The sequence below is a fragment of the Narcine bancroftii genome, chromosome 5, assembly GCF_036971445.1.
Source record: "Narcine bancroftii isolate sNarBan1 chromosome 5, sNarBan1.hap1, whole genome shotgun sequence".
NCBI lineage: Eukaryota > Metazoa > Chordata > Chondrichthyes > Torpediniformes > Narcinidae > Narcine > Narcine bancroftii.
This window is the reverse complement of record NC_091473.1, coordinates 177,530,450-177,550,459: the sequence shown is the minus strand read 5'-3', so window position 1 is coordinate 177,550,459 and position 20,010 is coordinate 177,530,450. Positions and strand designations below refer to the sequence as shown.

The 20,010-nt window shown below is 44.7% G+C and overlaps 1 protein-coding gene across 1 annotated transcript in view; it reads right to left on the bottom strand.

Annotated features, from left to right (window-relative positions):
• The window catches only part of LOC138764236 (protein shisa-5-like), a 98,433-nt gene that overhangs the window by 12,227 nt on the left and 66,196 nt on the right, over positions 1–20,010 (bottom strand). The window contains exon 3 of the mRNA XM_069939881.1: positions 6,333–6,451. Within this exon, the coding sequence (XP_069795982.1) occupies positions 6,333–6,451 (119 nt within the window). The remainder of the gene's footprint in view (positions 1–6,332; positions 6,452–20,010) is intronic.

Sequence of the window (20,010 nt, the reverse complement as noted above, 5' to 3'; positions counted from 1 at the left end):
CCAGGCCCACTTTAAATTAAGGCTGCAGGTGACGCACGAGATTTGGAGCGTACTGGTAGGCTAGGGTGGGTGTGTAGGGAGGTGAGAAAGACAGGACAAGAGAGAGAGGAAGAGTTGGGGGGGGCATAAAAAGAGAGAGGGGGAGTGAGAGAGATCGGGCGAGAATGGGAGGGTACGAGAGAGACAGGACAAGAACGAGGGGGTGGAGAGACAGGTAATGTGAGGGGAAGCAAGAGAGTGAGAGTGAGAGACAGAGAGTGGGCAAGAATGAGGGAAAGTGACAGGGAAAGTGTGGCAGGGTGTGAGAGAGAGGCAGGCAAGAGTGAGTGGGCAAGAGAGTGAAGGGGTGCGAAAGACAGATTGAGTCTCATGCCCATCAGTAAGTACAAAGAAAGGCCACACAACAGCAGCATGCAAATCTGAGTACGAGACGTTAAAGCAAAGTATTGCCCTCCACAATTCAGGGAGGGAAATTCTTCAGTAAGAATCCAGAGGGAAACGAGTGTAAATTCAGAACTGACGGCGATGAGACACACTTTAATCGACACTGCAGGTGACCACGGTGTGGAGAAACAAGACTTTAAAATCATAGCACTGATGGCCAGTCAAGAGTAACATGAAACTGCAGCAAAAAAGAAAGAAAAGCGACTAATCACGAAAAGGTCTAATCACCTATCTTTAGGAAGGAGTGTAGTTGACAAAGTTCTGGAACAAATATAACACATGGACAATTACAACAAACTGCGTCTCAAGTACTGTATTTTTACCCATATAACATGCACGTGGCATATAATGAGCAGAAAATCATAAATTGTGTAATATTCCACACTGCTGTCGTATTCTAAATTCCAACTGGCAAAATTAATTTGCATTTAAATGGATCATGAGACAAAGCGCCACAGTTAATCTGCAATTAACACCTAATCAACTTCTCCCAGAGGTGTACATCACCCATTATATAAGGCCTTTTCAGGTGCATTCTCGCTAAGAAAGCGCCTGAAGAAGCAGAAATGTCCCTTTAAATTGCCGTTCAGGTGGCAGCGTTGAAAGCGCAGCGCTGGCCACCTGAAAGGACAGCTGCGCCTGGATGTGCATCTGAGTGCATTCCGGCTCCTGTCCCTTGGGCTGTCAATTCAGGATGGCTGGTTGTCAACTGGGACAGCCAGCGCGGGCTATCAGGGCAGGGTCATCCTGCACGGGACATCGCCACACTGATCCCACTGCCCCTCTCTCTCCCCATTCATGGGGCTGGAGCAGCCAGCGGGGGAGGAGGCTGGAGCACCGGTGGGTGAGTACGGGGGATGGAAAGACCAGCAGGTGAGTACAGGGGCTGGAGCGGCCGGTGGGGTAGGAGGCTGGAGCACCAGCGGGTGAGTACGGGGGCTGGAGCGGCCAGGGGGGGAGGAGTCTGGAGTGGCGGGGGGCTGGAGCGGCCAGTGGGGGAGAAGGAGGCACTCGAGTCGGGTGCCGGAAATGTTTCGGCCAGCCCCCTTCTCCCCCGCCGGCCACTCCAGCCCCCTTCTCCCCACTCCCGAAATTAGTCACGACAGTGTGGGGACAGTCCGAGCTGGCTGCCCGACAGTGTGGGGACTGGGAGAGGAGCTGTCGGGCACTGGCCAGCTGACTGTCATCCAAAAAGCGGCTGCATTCAGATGGCTGGGGAGGCCACTGTGCTGCAGGAATTATCTCTCTCAGAGGAGGGTTACCAAGCTCGCCTTGCAGGCGCCTCCTGCACATTCACGTGGCCTTCCCACAGCCACATTTTGACAAAATATGCGGCTTTACAAGCGGGGCAATTTGGCCACCTGAAAGTGCCTATAGAGAATATCCTGCTGCTACACATTAACGAGCTTTGGAGAGGAATCAATTAAATAGATCGAAGACAAGGCTTCAGAGTTGAGCAGGATCTTAATTCAAATCAGAGGCACTTGATATGTTAATCTCCTCCCTCAGGGAGGAGTCTTGGCAATTAACATTAGGCCCTTTCAAGCATGGAAAATGCCTGACTGTAAAGGTGGAGGTTCTCCACCCCCTTATGCCTAGAGACTTACCTTTCTGAATGTGCTCCGAAGCGTCCAATGCAACTCTTCTCAGGGAAGGATAATCGGTGGAGCGAGTGATTAGGGATGGGCTGATGATGGCACCAGCCCGCGACCTAGCTCCTCATTCACCCCTCTCCCTCCATGACCCCCTCAAGGCAGGGGTGGCGGGTGGGAGCCATCAGGGCAGCGGGGACCGGCTGGTGGGAGCTGTCAGGGGGTGGCCGGTATGGACTGCGACAGCCTCTCGGGCCACTTTGGCCTTTGGGGCTGCTCTCAGCGGCTTAAAAACCTACCGATAATCTCCCCTCCCACACAGCTGTAACTGTTCTGGGAAACACAGAGCAGTTCCAGTGCATGGGGGATTACGAGTAGGGAAGACGGCCTTTGCTCAGCCACTCATTTATGACAGATGGCGCTACAGCACCAGTCGCCCTGCCTCCATCGGGTGTTACAAGGTGGCCCTCGACATGAATATACGATGACGGAGCAGCCTTTTAGGGCTGCTATGTGAAAGGTACGTTTTATGTTTTCCCTCCATGCTTATAGCCCGTCTCTAGGTGGAGGCCTGGCATGAAATCACCTATTGATAAGACGCAGTGCCCTAGCCAGAAGGTCCTGTTTATAGGAATACCAAGGCATTCAGTACAAGACATTCCCAAGTTCAAAATTTCCGACCCCTGCTATAAATTGTGCCCATTCTTTCATTGCTGCTATTATATTCCCACGCTCACTATAAATCGAGTCTTTCCCATGGCCGTTATTAATTGTGCGCATTCTTTCAACATGTAAAAATATTCTCGTAAAGTGTGCACATGCATATAACACGCTGGGGTGGGGGGGGGGGGGGGTACCTGGTTTAAAAAATATATGCATGTGTTATATGCATAAAAATACAGTAATGCCTGGAGATGTTGTTTTGGAAGTACAAGGACACCTTCAAAGATTTTGCAAATGAATGAGGCAATACTCATCAAATCTGGTGATAAAGGATCAGCAGGAAAAATCATAGTCTGTGCTTTATTCTTTGGACAACCATGTAGAAGAAGAGATCACCATAGTTTTGTTCAAGGCCAGTGGGCAACATTGATTGTATCTCAGAGAAACAGGATGGTCAGGCTGTGCAGTTCACTAATTTGGAATCAGGCGGGAGATAAAAGAGACTGCAGATGTTGGAATCTGAAGCAAAATGACGAGGGGCTCCGACCATTCTTTTTCTCTCACTGACGCTACTCACACCGCTGAGTTCCTCCAGCAGACGGTTTTTCGCTCCAGAATCAGGCAGTTTACTCATCACATCATCGGCCAATATCTCAAGAGCTGTATGCCAACTTGGATGAACTGAAGTTATTCGCTGCATTTGTCCTGCACATTAATCCACTTAGATATCCATAGGGAAATTCAAAAGTGCTTGATAATTATAGGGTTTAAATTTATGTACTAAATTATTGCACAAGCCAAATCTTGACCAAAGACCTTTCAGAATCTTGCAAGGCATTGATCATGCCTCAAAGTACAAAATCCTTTGCTGATGAATCAAGTTGTCTCAGGAAGTCTGAGATATAAAACATGAAAGCACAATTTCCACTTTGCCATTCATAGGAAAGAACATTCCAATCACGGCCATGGAGAGAACTCTGGCAACTCCGCAAAATATATTGGAGACAACAGATGTTGGGACCTGAAGCAGAGAACAAATCTTTTGGAGAAACTCAGCAGATGGAGCGGCATTCGTGGAAGGAAAAATGATGTTTCCGGTCAGACCAAGGCCGACAAGAGGAGCTGGTTAGCATTATGTCAACGACAGAGTGGAAGGGTTGGACAGGGGCCAGTAGGGGACCTGTGAACAGGGGAGGGGGAACAGACAAATTGGACTCTAATCAAACAGCAGAGGGGCTGAGGGGATGGAAAACTATTAATCGAACAGCAGGGGGGCTGAGGGGATGGAAAACTATATGTGAAAAGTAGGTTGAAGAGGATGGAAGAGAAGGGGGAAGAAGGATGAGAATGGGTGGGGTGGGGAATAGAAGTAGCCTCGAAGAGAGTGTGGAATCGTTACCTGAAATTGGAAAATTCATACCATTTGGCCATACCCTGCCATACAAGTTTTTTGGTTTTTTTTAATATATATATATATCACTCTAGCAGAGGAGAGGCCAAAGATGGACGGGGTGGTGAGGGAACAGGTGGGGGTGAAATGGAATTTGAGTGGGAGCTCAGCGTGGCTATTGCAGACATGTGGATCTTTATGAGGTGAGTAATATTTTGTATCCCAAACCCATTTTGTATCTCTTTGAAAGTTTTATGCTACCAAACAGTGACTGGTTCAGTTTCGTTATCCTGCAGCAGAGGGAGTTGTACATTAATTGAAGGAAGAGTATCAAGGTTCCTCTCACCTGACAATGAATCACTGACAGGCTAAATTCTTGTTTATGTCCACATCACTCGCCTTTTATGGGCTACAGCCCAAGAGAAGTGATGTCATCATACGTAAATACACTAGCACACAGATTCAATCAACTGTAATAAAGTACACACCCTCATTCTGAAGTTCCTACTGCCTTTCGCAATGCAAGCATGCCAGCAGTCCCGGCCTAAATTCTCAACCATCCCCAAATACTTTGCTGATAAACAAATAATGAAATAGAGGAGGAGGAAAGAAGGAAGAGGAGAAAGAGAACAGGATAGAATAAGGAAAAAACATGGAGGAGAGGAGGACTGGCAAACGAGTGAGCAGGACATTTCACCCAGATGTGAAACTTCAAGAGTTGATTCTCTGCTGCTCCAAACATTGAACTACAGCCTGCCAGGAAATATTGCCAAGATTGAATGAACTGTGCAGCTATGAGCCAAAGAACAGTCCAAAAAAAACATGCGTTTTTACATTTCAGGAACAGTTGGGTTCAGTTCTCTCACAGTTTATCTTTGATTTTCTTACTTCGATTCACCTGGTTTCTGATAAGGGTGTCCATGACAGCAAAGAGGAAATTCTGAGAAGTCCACAGAAAGTAGGATCTTGTATATTTCAAATAATGTCAGGAAAGAGATTTACCAGATTTAGTCATCCAAGTCAACATGTGGCAGATGACAGCTGACCTTCCAAAAGGCTGAATCTTGATAAACACTAATGTTTAACTGGGAAAAAAGTACATGCATGAACTGTAAACACAACTGAGATTATTCATGCTCCCAGTTTAAAGAAAAAAAAAATCAATGCTGCTCAGTAAGAGATAAAAGCAGATGTATCAGAGTGGTCATAAGTGGAGGTTGCAAACCAGTGGAATGAGAAATGGACAATCTGTGGATGTAGGAAGGCCAACAACTGATGCAAGAGCAAGGAAGAAATCTGATATGGTATGACCGATTATGAAAATGACCGATGCCCAGGAATACAATACCATTTTGTGCCAAAAAAAAATTGATTAAAGGAGAGCAGAAGGTCCATCAAAAGGTTATCTCTCAGGACAATCAACATTCCAGATGAGGCCATGATCAATTTTTTACCACATACCAGTCAAACCTGTACTGTGAACCCATGGCCAGTACTAGCAGCCAAATGATTCAAGTCCAGGAAACAGATGTAAACTGCAGTGGCAGAAATCAGAGCTTTGAGCGCAGAAACATTTTCTTTGGGGAACTCAGAAAAGAAGCATCTGAGTGATTTAGGTTCAAAAAAATAAACTGGAATACCATTTTTAAATTAGAGGCTCCGATAGCTCAGTGATTAGAGCGCTGGTCTTGTAAACCAGGAGTCGTGAGTTTGTCCCTCGCTGGGGCCTCATTTCTGTGACAAAGTAGCAACTCTCTGTCTTCCTTACGGTCGACAAAGTTAAAGAATTTCATGCACATTACACTCTAAATGTCGTATTATGTGACAATAATGGAATTTTTTTCCCCTTAAATTTGCCTACGTGGGAAAAATTAGGAGACACAGTTTAACTAAAAGGTCCAAAGGGATAGGCATTAGGAAATTCTTCCCAAACAACTTGTAAGAGCTTCTCAGTACACTGAGCCAAAGCATTCTCCAACTACCACTGGAAGTAGATAACATCCCATTAATGAATAATATTCCAAAGCAATTATTATGTTATATTGAACATCATTCCAAACAGAAATATGCTGTTCCATGGACCACCACAAGTTCAGGACCTCAAAGCTCTTGATTGCAAGCACTCATTACTCCCTTTTACCAAATGAGATGTATGCAACTACAAATGTTCACATCTATCCAAGCAGCCAAGGCCAGTAGAAACGAGTAAGAAGTTCCTTTAATCATAAATCAGGGCTACTTACGTTGACGTCCTCTTCGGGCTAGTTTGTAGAGAAGACAACAAGGGCAGCACAAGCAGAGCACAAGTGAGAAAAGGAATATCCCGAAAAAGCTCACTCCGATTGCGACAAACGAACTAAAACTGAAATAAAAGCAAAACCAACACAAGTTAACAAAAAAAAATTGTAAATTGATACCGTCCACAAATTTAAAAAAAAATTTCTTCACATCCATTTTTATTCTAAGCTGGTACATAGGATGAATGAATTGGAGAATCTCCTGCAATATCTGATCTTTGACGTAGATAAATGTGTTACAGACAGACCTTGATGAGCAAACTTGCTGGTTAGGGCTCTCATCTACAGCTAGTGTCTTAGCTATACTTGAAAACAGTTCAAAGAACAATTTCTTTGATTGTAAACAAGGTTTAACTGGCTTTACACATTTCTCATTAAAAATTTCAGTTTTTAGTGCTGGCATAATGCACACATGAAGAATGATCTTTAATGTGCGGTATAATCCATTGGGGCAACACAATTGGGTGCCACTAATTGATATGGGAAACATAAAACATTTAGAATAGTGCATTACCCATGTCTTGAAAAAGCTCTTTGCAGACTGTGGTCATCAACCATTACTAACAACTACAAGTGCACGCTACATAATTATACCATTAAGAGTCAAATTCACATTTTCCATGACTGGTCTGTAAATAGAGCAAAATTGTGCACATCTACTTGTACCCACACACGTTCTCAAGTCACGTCCTGAACTTCTCAAACATGTGGACATTGCTGATGTGGTGCCACGGCAGGCAAGATCTGTTACAACTGTGGAACCAAGAGGCAAAGGAGATGATGGTGGATTTTTGGAGGATGAAGACCACTCCCCACAACATATCAATGGCTATGTATAAGAGAGTGGGGAGCACAAAATTACTTGGCATCCATTGTGTGGATGATTTATCCTGGGCCCACAACACTTCCTTATTAATCAGGAAGGCCAGCAGTACCTAGACTTCCTAAGGAGGTTGAGGAGGGCAAAGCTATCAGCCACAATCCTATAGGCGCACAATAGAGAGTGCCATGGCTGGCTACATCATGGGGTGGAATGGTAGCTGCAAAGCATCAGATCAAGACAGTACAGAGGGTGATTAAAACTGCTGGGGAAAAAAAACATCACCGGAGTCTCCCTTTCCTCTATCAACAATATCTACAGGGCATGGATCTTAAAGAGGACTCAGAGGATAATTCCCTTTTCACACCGCCAATTCCACGTGGGTTAACAAGCTAATTTAGCAGGTCCGTTGCCAGTAATTGTGAAATGTCCCAACCTGGCAGGGCAAGTTAAATTCAACCAGGCTCTGACACTTTGGGGGGGGGGGGGGGGGGGTGGGGGAGGGCAAGTGTCAGAGCCCAGCCGAGTTAACTTCACTAATCGCTTTCTGGCAGTGTGAAAGCATAACCTGCTCCCGCAAGATCACTGCTGGAGGCGGGACCCCTTCCCTTAAAAAGCCGGGTGTCTGAATAGCCAGGTAAATCGCGGTGCAGTGGGAAAAGCTCCCAAGTGCAGCATGCCCGGTAAGTTTTCCCGCTTCCTTGCAGTGTCAGCAGTATCTTTGAGACACTACTTTAAAGGAAGAGGGTCAGAAGCCAGGCTGGGAAACAGCTTCTTTCTTCAGGCAGCGAGACTCATGAACAATCCTAGAAACCCGCAAATTATATTATATATATTTTTTTTTTGGATTGGTGTGTATACCTGTATGTGTCATTTGTATGTAGGGTGTAACTGGGCACTATGGTCCTGAGATGCACTGTTTTGTTGGATTATAAATGAAAATGTACAATCAGGTGACAAAAAACTTGAACTTGGAAGAGAACTTCCAACATAGAGAGCTCCAAGGCTCAGGCACAACACAATCCAGTGCTGACTCCAAATCTATTGGCACCATCTCTTAGCACACTTGTGTGCGCAAATTAAACCGAACCACACTGAATATCTGCACGATTCTTGCTTTGGAACATTAAACGGGAAACTACAGTTCCTTCAGCCCTTGACCAACATAAACCCACTCCACAATGAATCTAACACTTCCCAATTTTACAGCCCAGAACGCTTGTTTTTCTTTTACATCCATAAACCCATCTTCTTTTTCTTTGGCTTGGCTTCGCGGACGAAGATTTATGGAGGGGGTAAATGTCCACGTCAGCTGCAGGCTCGTTTGTGGCTGACAAGTCCGATGCGGGACAGGCAGAAGTGTCCTTATTGTACCATTCACTACCACTATTCCCAATGCATTCCAGGCACCAACTCTCTGTGTAAAAAAAACTGACCTCTGACATTTCCACACATGTCCTCTCATCCAGACAGGTAAAATCTTCTCTGTATCCTCATAGAAGCTTCTATATCTTTCCTGCATAGGATGTGACCAGAACTGAACACAATTCTGTAAGTGTGGCCCAACCAGAATTTTAAAGAGCTGAAATATTGTGTCGACTTTGGCTATCCAAATATTAGTACCAGGGTGCAAACTAATCATTGGTGTGTAATTCAGCCACCAGTTAATGTGGCTCAGTTGGTAGCCCTCTTGCCTCTATGTCAAAAAGCAGGGATTGAATCCCTCTTAAGAAACGGATTGTCAGCTGCCACTCCAGTGCTAGGTTACATTGGACAATTGTTTTTCCAAAGATTTGCTTCCTGAAACAAATTTGAGGATTGTGAGAGACAACGCCAAGCGAAACACAGAAATAATTTCAGATTTATGGTATCATGCAAGAAGTTGGAGAAACATTAAATTAACTTTTTATTGAATTTTGTATTAAGCGTATACGCGCCTGTAGAGCTCGTCGAAAGAACCAAAGACTTGTTGATCCAAACCAAGGTTTTTATTAGCAAAAGACAGGAGCTCTTCACAGGTGGCCGACCAGTCCGGAATGATCCGACCTGGCTAGGGACACAACCCTTTAAGGCCCAGACGGTAGGCGTGGCTAAGCTCTCAGCCAATCGCTGTAAGCACAGTCTAGATACTGTAACTATATACATTGGTGATAGGTCTGTACTATCACAGCGCCACAAATACAAAAGAATGTATTGCAACTGTTGTGACATTGACGAGACACTTCTGCTGTACAGGTAGTCCTTGACTTCCGACCCACGCGAGTTAAGCCCACCCGCACATATGGCCAAGATTTTTAAAGAAAATAGCGTCTGCGCATGCGCAACGTAGCACAATAGAGGGCCGGGTGCGCTGTCGCCATTCTGCTAGGAACATCTCCCTTGCTGACAGATCTGCTAAGAGACCAAGGAAAACCATAACCTTGGAGGTAAAAATGAAAGCCATTAATCAACATGACCAAGGTAGAAAGGTCAATGATATTTCACGCAGTCTACCGTTGTCGCATGCCACCGGGTTGATGCAGAGAGAATATGCGAGGCCGTAAGAAGATCTGCAAGTTTGAAGAGCACAATTTTAACTAAGCAACGGCGAGGGCCCGTCCATGAGATGGAGAAGTTATTAATGGTGTGGTTGGAGGACCTGATTCAGAAATGAATGCCACTGAATTTAAGGACGATTCAGATGAAGGTTAGAAGTATTTTTGAGGCATTGAAGGAGCAAACAGGAGAGGAGGACATTGGGAGTTTCACCGCAATTAATGGCTAGTTTAGTCGATTTAAAGGTATAGCTTGCACAACGTACGAGTCTCAGGTGAAACAACAGGTGCCGATGAAGGAGCCAAAAAATAGTTCATTTGAAGTCTGGATGAGTTAATATGTGACATGAGGATATCAACCTGAGTACGTTTTCAATGTGGATGAAATAGGACTTTTTTTGGAAGAGGATGCTGGAACGAACTTGCATCCATAGAGAAGCTTGCATGATGCCAGGAATTAAAGCATTTAAGGATCGAGTGAGCTTGTTACTGGGAGATAATGTTGCTGGTTTTAAGCTGAAGACTTTCCTGATTTACCGCTCCGAGAACCCACATGCATTTAAAAGCAATAACAAGCACACCCTACCTGTCCACGACAGATTTAACCAGTTTCATTCCAAATGTTCGGCAATATTGTTTGGAAAATAGTTTTACTTAGATTCTATTAATCTTAGACAATGCGCCTGGACATCGCCTTCATTTGTAGGACCATCATCCTGACATCAGCATGAGATTTCTGCCTCCAAACACAACTTCTATCATTTAGCCTGTGGACCAAGGGGCAATTGTGACTTTTAAAGCTCATTACCTTCACTCAACATTTGTGCAGGCCATAGCAGCAAGTTGGGAAAAAATGTCTCAAGCACTACACTCACACAAGCTTGAATGAAGAGGATGTGTTTGACGAGATTAGAGAGAACACTGTGATGCTCGCAAGGGATCGTGAATGGGTAGTCAACGCTGAAGATGTGGAAGAGTTATTAGATCTTGAATCAAAGGAATTGACTAAATAGGACTTAATTCAAATTAGAAGAATAACGCATTGCGGAGGAGGAACAGAGGAAAGAGGAGGAGAAAGAGGATGAGGAACCATAGAAGAAGTTCACCGTGAAGGAGTTGTCCAGTGCGTTTTCACAAATGAATAACCCTCTTGCTGAGTTTGAAAGCATCAACCAGAACATTGAAAGATTTTCCAAGATTGATTGCCAAATTCAGGATGCTTTAAATTATTATCATCAAATTTACAATGAAAAAAAAAGAAACAAACGCTGCAAACAAATTCAGGCATGTTCTTTAAATGTCCTTCATCATTCCCCCTGCCCATATTACCCTGTTGCTGTGACGAAGATGAAGAAGATTGTGAGGATCCATAGAACAAGTACCAATACAGCGATGGATTCAAGTTCAGATGAAGAGACTTCCCATTAAAGTTCAAATGTTGACAATCTTTATTAAAACTAATGTACAGGTACATATTTTGTATTTAAAGTGCTGCATATATGTTGAGATTCTTTATTTACCTAAAGTTTATATGTTGCGTATCTTTATTAAAGATACTGTACAGTGCATATTGAGATTCTTCATTAAAGGTTCATTTGTTGAAAATGATGTTTGAAAAATTGCTTCAAAACGGCGTTAAGACATGTGCGGTAAGGGGAGTCCAACTTACGGCCAAAATTCACAAAATGCATCTAAAAGTGTTCAGGAAGCAAAATCTTCATTGTTCAGTTATCAAAGGAGACACTGTTAAATCAGGGCCTCGTCTGCTCTCTCAGGCGGATGCAAATAATGCAGGGCACTATTTCAAAGGTAAGATGCTGCAGAAGTATCCAAGGTATCTTGCCTAACTTTCAATCCAAAGGAGATTATCCAGTCATTATTGCATGTTGATGGAACGCCTCATGGGCAAGTTGACTGTGCCAATATGAGACCTGGCAAGGGCAGGAGACCCTGAGAATCCCTTGCCAGCCGCTGGCCCGATTGTGCTGCACCAGAGCACGACCCTGGACATCGAGCTGCCTGCCTTGCCACAGGACGTCCAGGCTTCTACCCACCGTGAAGCAGCTGAGGACCCCCCATCACCCCAGGAATCCCCCAACCCTGATGGTCCCTGCAGCGGACTCTTCCCCGTTGGCCCCCTCTCCAGAGGAGCACCACAAGGATACGCCGGTTCCCCGGCGGTCTGGCAGAAAGAGGATGTCACCTGTGCGGCTAAACCTCTAGCCAGTGGGAGGGCATCCACTCTTTCCGCCTCTCTTTGCGATAATCATCGATATTGTTACTGTTATTACCCCTGGTTTTCCCTGTGGGTTCCATTTTTTTTTAAAGAGGGGGTGAATGTGGCGATATGATTATGTGCACTGGCTGGCCCACGCTCTGGTTGTCTTCCTGCCCTTGACTCCTCCCTGGTCCTGGCCATTTGACCCCAGTCCATAAAGGTCGAGTCCCTTCTCCTTCCCACTCATATTCCTAGCCTGGACCTGGGCCAGTAGTCTCTAGTACAATAAAGCCTATTGTTCCCCTCATTATTGGGGCTACAGATAGCACCCAACAAACAGGTAGATGGTTACCACTCAGAGTGTTCTTGTTGGTTCTCAGAGAGTTTTTTTTGTTTCAGGTCACCACGGAGTTCCTTTCTGTTTCTCCTATTCCAAGGGAAACACCGGACAGCAAGTCTTCTCCTTTGACCAGGTCGTCTCCCAAAGCTTGCCAGCTTATCCCTCTGGAACCAATGTCAGTGCCCCCCCCCCCCCCCCTCCCTCCCTCCTCTCTAAGAGCAAAGCCTGCTTTGTTTTCTCTGCTCTCTGCCTGCAAAGATCACCTGACATTTCAGTCACCAAAGTCTGTTTCCAGGCAAAGCTGCTACTGTTGTTACATTTGTTGCTCTTTTGCAAACAACAGTCCATCAGGAGTCTGAGCATCTTGCAAAAGCTCCTGCAGAAATACTGTGTTTAAAGTGTTTGTCTGTGACCTACTCCAACAAACCTTTCCCAATTTATCTCCCAAACACCTCTATATACTCGGTCACACTACAGCGTTGCTCCAACCATTGGTCTGTATGGTACAATAGCTGCAAGTACAGATGAGGTCATCTTTAGAAACGTGGATCCTGAGACAATCTTATATAATCCCCTTTACACATGGAACCAATCACAGAATTCATGATGAAATAGCAGAGCTGGTACATTATTAGAGTTTAGAATGTAGGACCATTACCAATGCAGAATATCAAACTCAAAACGCATCCAACTTCTTGGCAATTACACCAGAACGTTTGGTAGATAGTGGAGGGAGAGGAGGATTCCTCATCTACTTCATCATTAAAATGTTGAGAAGCTCCTATTCAATGATTCTTCTTCCTCAACAAAAATGGAGACACAAAATGATTGAGAACAGGAAGAAACAGGATTATAAAATCAAAATCCCGATCAAATCCAAATAGAACTAAAATGTGCAGGCAAGCCATTGCAACACTTATTTGCCTGGGACATCATTGAGACTTTTATTACCACAGCTGATTCCAACATCTGAAATCTCCTAAAGTCACACACACCATTCCAACATGGAGATATAATTGGCATTCCTTCAACAATGGATCCAAGTCCTACCCATCATCACTATGGGAGCTTCTCCACTACAATAACTGCAGCTGTTCAAGACACCTAGTCAAGTGCAAATTGGCAACGTCACCTCCTCCTCACTGTCCATCAACACAGGCACACTTCAAGACTGCACGCATAGTCCCCTGCTCCATTCCCTGTACAGTCAGGATTAAGTAGCCAAGTATGGCTCCAACACAATCTATAAATTTGCCAACATCACCATTGTTGGCTGAGTAAACAAGAAATGGTGTTAGAATTCAGGATGGAGATCCAGAATGAGGTTGGGTGCTGTCCAGACCAACGATCTTGCTTTCAACATAAACAGGATCAAGGAGCTTATTGTGGGTTTTAGAAAGGGGAGGCCAAGGGACCACACCTGTCACATTGACAAGATGGCAGTAGAGAAAGTTAGTGCCTTCAAATTCCTGGGAATCCATACATCGGAGGATCTCTCCTGGAGCCAGCACAAAGAGGCAACTGGATATGCGAGATTCGCTCAGGCGGCTTTTAAAGTAATCCAGCAGGAGTTTGAGATCCGGAGAGTGGGGGACTGAAAATATTAAGGACAGCAAAGGAAGTGCATTGCAGCTGAATAAGATGTTGGAGGATAAGCATCGCGAAGAGAGAGGTGTTTTGCACTAGAACACAGAGTCTGCAGACTTTACTGTTTAACCAGTAAAACTTTGCTGGTTTATTTTAACACGAGAAACCTGATGGGGAAAAACGTAGGGTGTGGATGGGTACTAGCTTATAATCTTTCTTCTTCTTTGGCTTGGCTTCGCGGACGAAGATTTATGGCGGGGGTGGTACGTCCACGTCACCTGCAGGCTCGTTGGTGACTGACAAGTCCGATGTGGGACAGGCAGACACGGTTGCAGCGGCTGCAGGGAAAAATTGGTTGGTTGGGGTTGGGTGTTGGGTTTTTCCTCCTTTGCCTTTTGTCAGTGAGGTGGGCTCTGCGGTCTTCTTCAAAGGAGGTTGCTGCCCGCTAAACTGTGAGGCGCCAAGATGCACGGTTTGAGACGATATCAGCCCACTGGCGGTGGTCAATGTGGCAGGCACCAAGAGATTTCTTTAGGCAGTCCTTGTACCTTTTCTTTGGTTCACCTCTGTCACGGTGGCCAGTGGAGAGCTTGCCATATAACACGATCTTGGGAAGGCGATGGTCCTCCATTCTGGAGACGTGACCCACCCAGCGCAGCTGGATCTTCAGCAGCGTGGACTCGATGCTGTCGACCTCTGCCATCTCGAGTACTTCGACGTTAGGGATGTAAGCGCTCCAATGGATGTTGAGGATGGAGCGGAGACAACGCTGGTGGAAGCGTTCTAGGAGCCGTAGGTGGTGCCGGTAGAGGACCCATGATTCGGAGCCGAACAGGAGTGTGGGTATGACAACGGCTCTGTATACGCTTATCTTTGTGAGGTTTTTCAGTTGGTTGTTTTTCCAGACTCTTTTGTGTAGTCTTCCAAAGGCGCTATTTGCCTTGGCGAGTCTGTTGTCTATCTCATTGTCGATCCTTGCATCTGATGAAATGGTGCAGCCGAGATAGGTAAACTGGTTGACCGTTTTGAGTTTTGTGTGCCCGATGGAGATGTGGGGGGGCTGGTAGTCATGGTGGGGAGCTGGCTGATGGAGGACCTCATACGTAGATATTATTGCCATAATGGAGATGCGGTTGAAAGAGGGGCAACTCAATTTTGCTGCGTATTGTAGTTGCAGTTGTAATACGAACAGTGCAAAGCAAGGTGAGACAGTGGAAATACAGTAAAACCTCATTAGAACGCAGTAGCTGGGGTCCAAGATTCCATACCGTGTTACAGCCAAGTCACGGAGCAGATGCATATATGTCAGAGTGCTCCGCGCCGGCCACCCCTGCCTCGACGTTCCGCGCCGGGGAGCAGAGGCAGCGGGGAGGGGGGCTGCCAGGCAGCGGGGATTTGGGTCGCTGGCTGATTGTCATCAGCCCGCCCCTTAGCAGTTTGGGGTCCACAGACACCCATGCTAATAAGCGATTCCATGGATTAATGAATCGCGCTCTAACGAGGTTTCAGTGTATTAGTCAGAGAATTCACAGGATTCTTTAGAGATAGTTTACAAGAGAACCATCACGTGAGGCAGTGTAGCTGGAAACCAAGTACCAAAAAGGAGTAATCACCTAGATGAGTGTACCCTACAGCACACAGTCACTGGATGAGTGTACCCTGCATCACACAGTCACTGGATGAATGTACCCTGCATCACACAGTCACTGAATGAATGTACCCTTCAGCACACAGTCACTGGATGAGTGTACACTACAGCATACAGTCACTGGATGAGTGTACCCTGCATCACACAGTCACTGAATGAATGTACCCTTCAGCACACAGTCACTGGATGAGTGTACACTACAGCACACAGTCACTGGATGAGTGTTCACTACAGCACACAGTCACTGGATGAGTGTACCCTGCATCACACAGTCACTGAATGAATGTACCCTTCAGCACACAGTCACTGGATGAGTGTACACTACAGCATACAGTCACTGGATGAGTGTACCCTACAGCACACAGTCACTGGATGAGTGTACCCTACATCACAGTCACTGGATGAATGTACCCTTCAGCACACAGACACTGGATGAGTGTACACTACAGCACACAGTCACTGGATGAGTGTACACTACAGCACACAGTCACTGGATGAGTGTTCACTACAGCACACAGTCACTGGATGAGTGTTCACTACAGCACACAGTCACTGGATGAGTGTTCACTACAGCACACAGTCACTGGATGAGTGTTCACTACAGCACACAGTCACTGGATGAGTGTACACTACAGCACACAGTCACTGGATGAGTGTTCACTACAGCACACAGTCACTGGTGGCTATAGGGTCAAATATGTAGAGATTGCTGATGTCTGGAAAAATAGCAAAGCTGCTATTAGACGTGATTTTAACTTCCCCAACATTGACTGCGAATATCAATGTGTTGGGGGATTGGAAGGGGTGAACTTTGTGGGGTGTATTCAGGATAACCATCTTCAGCATTAGGTAGATAGCATAGGGTGGGCCAATATTAGACCTCGTACTGGGGAATGAAGCTGGTCAGATAATGGAGGTATCGGTAGGGGAGCACTTTGGGACCAGTGACCAGAGTTCTATTAACTCATAGAAAGTGATAACACTGGTTCAAAAGTTAGAATCTGAAATTGGGGGGAAAAAGCCAATTTTGTCAAGTTAGGCCACAGCTGACTGGACACAAATGTTAATGGGTAAAAGTATGAATGCTAGATGGGAGGAGTTTAAGAGTGTGATAAGGAAGGTTCAAGTTCCTAGAAAGGTTAAGGGCAGGAGTAGCAAGGTAAAGTAACTTTGGCCAACAAGTAATATGGAGGCACAGATCAGAGGGAAAAATGATATCTATTTCAGACAAAGGCAGGCAGTTTGATGGAATTCCTTAGAGTACAAGGAATGCAAGAGCATAGGGAAGAGGAAAACAAGGAAGGATAAAAGAGGATTTGAGATACTTTAATAGACAGTGGAAGCATGAATCCAAAAAGATTTGATGCATTGTAAGAACAGTGACACAATTCCTTCCTTCCTTCCTGATGTTAATGCGTCGAGCCTATGGAGATTGGGGAAGATTCTAGATCAATATTTTGTGAATGTGTTTAGTGAGGACCAGGATCATTAGGAGTGGGAGACGAGGGACTGTCATAACCTAAGGACTGTCTGCATTCGTAGTGAAGTGTTAGCAGTCTTACATCAGGGTGGATAAAGCTCTGGGTCCAAACCACGTGGGAAGGCAGAAAGGAAATTGTTGTGGACTTGACGGACATTTTTAACGATGGTTGAGATCAGAAGTTCTGGAAGACTGCAGGATGACAAATCTGGAGTCTGTCTTTAAAAAGGGCTGCAAGGGTAACTTGGGTAACTACAGGCCTGTCAGTTTGATGTAAATGGTGGTGAAACTACTGGAGAGATAGAATCTATCAGCATTTGGAGGGCCAGCATGGATTTGTGCATGGGAAATAGTCTCATGAACTTCAAAGAGGTGACAAAAAGAGTAGACAATGGCCAGACAGTTATATGGATTTTAGTGCTGCATTTGATAAGATCCCACATGGTAGTAGGTTGGTATGGAAGATTAGAGAATATGGGAATAGGAGGGCAGTATTTCAGACTGGAGGGCTGTGACCAGTGGAATCCTCAGGATTCAGTACTGGGAGCCCATAAATGTTTTGGACAGGATGCTTGTGGCTAGATAAGTTTCCTAATGATATTGCATTTATGTGCCTGATAATAAGCTCATTAATATTAGAGGCCAATTAGTATTGGGCAACAGCTACCAGTCCAGCCAGCATCACTTTAAAAAAAATATACAAACAGTAAATGTTTCAATTTTAATCTTCCAGTTTTGTATTAACGGCACCTTTACTCTGATAGAACTTATGAAGAACCTTTGAATAAAATCTTTTGATTATTTAAGTTCTTGAAAGTTACCATCACAGAGGACCTCCCTGTACCCAACACACTAAATGGCATTGTGAAGAAAGCATGTCAGCACCTTTATTTCTTCAGGAGTTTGTGCAGGTTTGGTATGATATCGGAAACACTGGCAAATTACTACAGACGTGTAGTAGAAAGTGTGCTGACTGGCTGCATCAGAAGTCCCTTTCACACTTGCCAGGGATCCCAGGAACCGAACGCCAATCGGCCTTTAAAATGGCAAGTGTGAAAGCAAAATCTGCTCAACGTCGGCGTCAGATGATGTCATCTCAGACTGGGGATTGCCCGTCTTGACCCCTAGTGCAATCCCCGGCGTCTAGAGAGACTGGCGTTGAGATCAGGCAAGTGTGAAATGGGTTGCAACTTTGCAGGCACTTCTGATTAAAGGTAGAACAGACCAAACGCCGGGGATAAACCTTTGTGAGTATGAAAGTGTTCAGTGTCCTGGTTAGGAGTGGACTAGTGTGAAAGGCCAAACCCCCATTCCTATTCCGGGACACTGAACGGCTGATTTACTAGGATGCAAGTGTGAAAGGGGCTAGGAACTGGTATGGGGGCACCAATACTTGTGAGCAGAAAGCCCTGCAAAGATAGTGGATACAGTTCAGTATATAACAAGCAAAACTCTCCCCACCATCGATAAAATCTACATGGAACGTTTCAATAAGAGATCAGCAGGAATCATCAAGGATCCACACCACCCAGCACACACTCTGATCAGGAAAAGGGTATAGTTGCCACAAGGCTCATAACACCAGGTTTAAGAGCAGCTGCTATACCTTCACATCAGACCTCTCAACAACAAACTCTGAGACTCATTTAAGGACATTATTCATTAATGAATTTTTTTTCTGTATTTCAGTTTGTTTACGTTTCTTTTTGTTTCAATTCCTCTCTTTTTTCTTGAGTACTGTGTACAGTTATCGATAAGTAGAAATTCTGCCTGGCCTGCAGAAAAAAGAATCTCAGGTTTGTATGGGCCATCATACATGCATTCTGACAATACATCTGAACTTCAATACTGAAATGTATTACAAAACCTACATTGGGATCAGAGCAAGACTGCATTCAAACATTCTTGACATTGCATCAAACAGATGAAACAGGACATGGCTAAAGACCTCCTCATACTGAAAACATCACACGTCTAGAGAAAATGCAGGAAAGAGCACTAGATTGTTGAGCTATGACTGTAAAGTAACCCAGGAGAGAGAAAATCCTGTAAAATTACAATATTTGTCTTGATAAGGAGGTTCATCAATTATATTTTCAGTAGTTCTCAACCTTTTTCTTTCCACTCACATACCACTGTAAGTAATCCCTATGCCATCGGTGCTCTGTGATTAGTAAGGGATTTGCTTAAGGTGGTCTGTGGGTGGAAAGAAAATGGTTGAAGACCACTGTTTAAATCGTACCTCATTGACTCGTTATGTGCACGGTTTCATAACTCCAATGGAAATGGGCCAATGACAATTTTTCTCAAGCAAAATATTTCAGTAACAATTGAGTCTAAAGTAGTGATTCTCAACCTAACCTTCCCACTCACATCCCACCTTAAGCAATCCCTTACCAATCACAGGGCACTGATAGCATGGGGATTGCTTAAAGTGGGATGTGAGTGGAAAGAAAAAGGTTGAGAACCACTGACTTAAACAATTTCATATTTGGAACCAAGATTGTTTTCGCTTACACCAACATTTGTGACGTGCAAGTTCTAATTTGGGAAAGTTATTTTATATCCCAAGCAACCAGTGTCAATATTTTAAAGCATCAGGCAAGGATTACAGCAAACATCCCATAAACTAAATTTTAAAAATCTACCAGCAAATGCAAACACACAACCATCCAAACTTCATGAATGGGCTTCACACACCTTTCATTATAATCACTGTAATTTTATGTCACTGAAAATTGTGCTGCTCCTTTCCCATTTTCAACCAAGTCTGTTCTGCTGACTGACCTATGCTAACCCCAGTTAACGTACATGCCCAGGAGGAGGTCCCTCAGACCTGCTGTGCTATTACAAGATCATAGCTGATCTAATTCAACACCAACTCGCATCCCTGCCCACCCTACTTGCTAATCTACCTCAAGAATATTCAAAGATTCAACTTCTACTGTCCTTTAAGGAAAAGAATTCCAAAGACTCTCAACCCTCAGAGGAAGGAAT